The following is a 5,063-nucleotide window of genomic DNA, read 5'->3' as shown; positions in this document are numbered from 1 at the left end:
GGGGGGAGGAAGTGAAAGAAGTCTCGTTCACACTCACTCGACGATCACAAGCTTTCTTTGGAATGTCTTTCAAATCAGCGAGAAGGTCATCTTGCTCCTTTTCAAACAATTCTCTCCCAATTGGACCAGTCGCAGCTTCATTAATGGGTTTATCACTGAACGAACTGTAAAAAGCAAACAAATAAACAAGATCATCAAAACATAAACTTCAGTTTCAAACCGCTTTATTGTCTGCCAACAACAAGTTGAAGAAAAAAGTTCACTTACCCAATGTAGACACGGGAAACCTCGGGAGTATTGAGAACTTTCCCAAGTGACCACATGAGAGCACCATATACTCTCATTAACTGTCCAACATTCAGAGACAGACGTGTAAATGTATCAGAACATGGAAAACAATAAAAGGAGTGTGTAAAAGAAGGAACGAAATAAGAATTGATAACAGATTGGGGCGTGCCAACCTGCTGAGTGTCCACTTGGTCAGCCTTATTCAGAACAACGCGGATCTTGTCGTCGTGACCTCGTAAAGATGAAATAACCCGCTTGAACTCATCGCTTACATCCAGCTTGTGAGGATCGAACAGGAGGAGGATGAGATCACACTTAGAGGCGAACCATGATGTAACACCAGTGAAGTCATATGCTCGCTGTGTCCGTTGCTTTTCCCCTGATAAAACTCCAGGAGTGTCGACAAATGCTACGTGCTCCAGCAGCTTCAGTAAAGGTGAAGTGATCAACAATTATCAGTAAATCAATAGAAGCAAAAATCAAGAACAATCTCCATTGGGAAGCATGAGGTTAGACATACAGGGTGAGGCATCTGAGAACATTCAAACTTCGACAAAAAGGCAGTCCCGAAAGTTGTAAGACCGCTGAATGGCATATCTGCTTGAACCGCTACTGTGTTCCCTGGAATGCTTCTTTCATCAGGTCCAGACTGTGAAACACAATAAACAGATTGAAATCATTCTTCACTCAAGGTGAAAATGAAATAACATAGCCACTATTGTCAACCACCGAGTTAAAACTTAGTCAGTACTATTCACCACAAAAATCAAATGTTTAGCAGGAGATGATGAATCATCGTTTTAAAGAGACTAATACATCCTACCAGAAATGAAAGTATCGGTAGGTAAACTACAAATTATCATACCATGACAACAACAAATCTGTCAGTAGTTGGTTCAGGTCCAATATGAGCTCCTGAAAGTATGATAGGTGACGTTATAAGAAGCTGTTTTACAGCTTAGCATTGTCTCTTTTTAAACATCGAAACTACTAAGTAGGATAACTTGCCTGGATAACTAGCTTTAAGCAAATGCTTAATGAATGTTGTTTTTCCAGTGGAATATTGACCCAGAAGCATTACCATGGGTTTTGCATCGAAATCACTGTTCGTCTACGTAAAACACAAGTAATCAGTTTAATGGTCAATACAGTTTACAACTCAATAACATTCGAAACTTAAATAACAACTATCCCGAATTAATATTATAAGAGTACCAATAAGCGATGCCCAACTTACCAACAAAGGGGATACAAAATCGTTGAACCGATAAGCAACTTCGAGTGGCTTCAGCTTTTGAATGTACAGCCTCTTCAGGCCATCGACTATAGATGTTACGGAGGACAGAGAAATCTGAAAACAAGATATTCAGTTTACACAAACAGTAAATGTAAATGAAAATAAAACAGATGTTAGCAACTAAGAAAACTCGACTTTAACTCCACCAATGATCTTTTTGAATACATAATAAAGAGTAGGTAAGAAGGACCATCATAAATATTTGCTAAATATGGGAATATTTTGATTCTTGAACCCTGAACTGTTGGCGGTTAAATAGACTGGTTAAAGCAAAGCAAACCTTTTTAGAAGATTTTGAAGAGAACCAGTGCGCTGTAAGTGATGCATCTGCAGAAGGACTACCTGAACAATTTAAACCAATATGAGGTATTAAATTACAAAAATTAAACCGTTGGGTCTAGTATAAGGAGATTCTTCATACCATTAACATTAAGATCACTGGACTTTGATGATGAATGCTTCTTCTTCTGAATTACAAACATGAACAGTTGTAAGCAACAGTTATTTAACTCTCGAAAGACATCAAAAAGGAAACTACAGGACCAACACTAACCGCCATTAATACACCTAGACCTTCCATAACAGGAGGATTCATATTCTTGAAGTCAACTGCAATTACCCGGATTATCATTCAGAAACAAGAACCAACACATTAACTAGCCAAAGGAAGGTACTATTAATGCTTTAGTGGCCATACCATCGCTATGAAGAACGTCATGCGAAATCTCATGTCCAGTTTGAGCCAAAGAAACGAGCTATAACAAACAACAAATAGATTAGAATTTCAAGAGCGATACAAGGAGATTCGAATTAAAAGAAATGGATATGGATGTGAACCTGCATAGCAACAATGAAATCTTTGAAACCAAGATATCCCTGTCTCTTTGCATCTGCAATTGCCCACACCTATCAGAAATTCACAAGACACAGTGTAGAGCATGATCGCAAAAGCCGATTTAATAATAATGAACAATTTTATAATCCCTCAAGTGAGCTTGTTCCAATCACTTATTCAACCAACGCAATCAAAATCCTTATACCTGCTTCAACTCGGGTCGAGGCAAATTCGACATGGAGAAGAACTTGATCGCGTCGTTACCAGTAATGCGTCCATCTCCGTCTGCTCGTTACAACCAAAACAAGAGAAGCTCTTTAGCGGGCGATAAACTGAGTAAACAAATCGTAGATTGAAGAAGTGAGACCTGAATCGGCGAACTCGAACCATTCCTTGTAGATCAGTTGATTCTCCTTTGAACACGAACCAGCTGCCACGGAATCGATCTCCATCTCCGAAAGCGGGTTCTTCTTCTTCTTCGTCTCGACGGGGGGCAAGAAAGAGGGAAAGAGAATTAGCAATGCGAGAAAGTGTCCTATACTTTCATAAAGTTTCACATATGCCCCAATTACTGTTGATTGCGTCGTAATAAAGAGAGAGAGAGAGTTTTAAGATTCCCTTTTAAGATTGGTCAGTATAGTAATAAATACAGTACTTTGTTTTGCCAACATGGTAAAATCCAAATACAACTCAATATGGTTAAAGTATTTTAGATTTTAGTCAAGATGTGGAGGATTTATTTGATTATATCATGGAGATTAACAGATTCAACATTAAAAATGTTTAATTTTCACCCAAATTTTTTAACGAAGTCTAATGTTATTGAATGATTTTGAAATCTAATTATGAACATTATTCAGTACCAACTAAAAGAGAAAGTTTTATTGGTTTTAGTATTCTAAATTTCTACCACATTAAAAAAAAAAATTATATCTGAGATTCCACAATATTTTAATCCTCCTATATATTAATTGAAAAATCATTTTAGTGATTTATACTGATGTGTCATTTATTGAAGATGTTTGAGAAAAATTTTTATAACCTGATTGGTTCATGATTTTCTATTTTTTATTTATTTTTAAAAATTATAAAGACAATAATATCAAAACTAAACAAAACTCATTGCCATTGACGATGTTTAAAAAAAAAAAAAAAACAAAACAAAACTCATTGCCAAACAACTTGACTTGTAACCTAATAAGTAAGTAACAATTCCATATTTTATTCTTTATTTTCCGTCGATCATTCAATTTTTCATATAGAATTTAAGACTGCAGCTAATCTCAACGAAAGTTGCTCAAATAAAATCAGATCACGAAGAAAAAAACCTTTTTCTTCACTACCATTAACGATGTTCGGGCTCAATAACGCCAAGTCAACTGTCACAGCATATATGAAACTTTTCTAAGAAGAATCCTTAGTTTGTTGAGAAGTGTAACAGGAAGCAAAGCCTTTTCTCAAACGCACACAATAAGTAAGCTTCTTTTTATCCTCTTTGTATTTCCTTTGTAGTTTGTAGCTTCATTTTATGACCAAGAAAGTGATTAATTGTTGGGAAAATTGCCGAAAGAGAACAAGAAAACAGCATAGTTGTTCCTATGGTATAAATCCAATTTCAAGTTATCCCTATAATATAATGTTTTCCATAATACCAAAAGTAACCTCTAATTAATTCCCTTAATTTATTAAACATAATTAATTGTATTTAAAAAAATATAATAATGTTAGTTTAATAAAGTTGCCGGGAAAAAAAAAAAAACAAAAAGTGTAGAAACATTTGATTCCCTAACCCTAAAAACTTCTTGGTCTCTCCGCCTCCCTCTTCAACGGCGAAGAACATGGCAATTGTGTCTGCTTCGTTGTGTTCCCTCCGGTGAAATCAACGACGGAAACCACCGAAGCTTCTCTATCATCCTCTCCGTCTCTCCGCCTCTCCGCTTCTCTCCACCTCTCTCCGCTTCTCGCCACCTCTCCTCTTCTCTCCGCGTCTCTCCTCCTCTCGCCGCCTCGTCGCTTCTCTCCACCTCTCTCCGCCTCTCCGCTTCTCGCGACCTCTCCGCTTCTCTCCGCCTCACTCCGCGTCACTTCTCCTCTCGCCGCCTCGTCGATTCTATCCGCCTTTATCCGCGTATCTCCTCCTCTTCCCGCCGCGTCGCTTCGTGACGGTTCTCTCTGCTTCTCTCATTCTCTGAAATCGCGTTAAGCTAAGGTATTACGTCCGATCTTTCTTTATTTCCTGTTCCTCGATTCGGTTATTATTTGATGTGTGTATGCGTTTTTGAATTGATTTCGTCTTAGTTTGCTGATTTGATTGCTAGATGGAGATTGACTTGTCTTATTTGATTAATCGATCAAATGTGTTTCTAAATTTGATTAGACGATGGTGTTTTGCTTTTCATTATTATCTTGTGTTTGGCTCAGTTTCACTCTTACGCTTGTTTCGGACGTTTGTTGATATTGTTGTTATGTCTTTTGGTGTTAACAACCATGTCTTTTATTATCTTTTGTAGATATGGAGCTTGAGCTACCCAAACGATTGTATGCAGAGGGTTCAGAACCTCGGGTTAAGAAGATCAACAACAGTTGCCGCATAGAATTTATCAGAGATCTTAAGAAAGCTATGTGTGCAGAGTACGATGATGT

General features: G+C 37.4%; 1 protein-coding gene across 1 annotated transcript in view; it reads right to left on the bottom strand.

Annotated features, from left to right (window-relative positions):
• LOC106306391 (EH domain-containing protein 1) overlaps positions 1 to 2,964 on the bottom strand; it is a 3,688-nt gene extending 724 nt beyond the window's left edge. The window contains exons 1-14 of the mRNA XM_013743033.1: positions 2,788 to 2,964; positions 2,626 to 2,705; positions 2,423 to 2,491; positions 2,283 to 2,340; positions 2,139 to 2,194; positions 2,007 to 2,052; positions 1,866 to 1,927; positions 1,526 to 1,639; positions 1,297 to 1,399; positions 1,154 to 1,203; positions 809 to 937; positions 462 to 713; positions 268 to 347; positions 38 to 164 (exon numbers count right to left, since the gene is read on the bottom strand). Coding sequence (XP_013598487.1) covers positions 38 to 164; positions 268 to 347; positions 462 to 713; positions 809 to 937; positions 1,154 to 1,203; positions 1,297 to 1,399; positions 1,526 to 1,639; positions 1,866 to 1,927; positions 2,007 to 2,052; positions 2,139 to 2,194; positions 2,283 to 2,340; positions 2,423 to 2,491; positions 2,626 to 2,705; positions 2,788 to 2,872 — 1,311 coding nt within the window. The 5' untranslated portion in view covers positions 2,873 to 2,964. The remainder of the gene's footprint in view (positions 1 to 37; positions 165 to 267; positions 348 to 461; positions 714 to 808; positions 938 to 1,153; positions 1,204 to 1,296; positions 1,400 to 1,525; positions 1,640 to 1,865; positions 1,928 to 2,006; positions 2,053 to 2,138; positions 2,195 to 2,282; positions 2,341 to 2,422; positions 2,492 to 2,625; positions 2,706 to 2,787) is intronic.
• Positions 2,965 to 5,063: the final 2,099 nt, after the last annotated feature.

Source organism: Brassica oleracea, chromosome C1 (genome assembly GCF_000695525.1).
Source record: "Brassica oleracea var. oleracea cultivar TO1000 chromosome C1, BOL, whole genome shotgun sequence".
NCBI classification, from domain to species: domain Eukaryota; kingdom Viridiplantae; phylum Streptophyta; class Magnoliopsida; order Brassicales; family Brassicaceae; genus Brassica; species Brassica oleracea.
The sequence above is the reverse complement of the archived record's forward strand: the minus strand, read 5'-3'. Positions and strand labels throughout refer to the sequence as shown.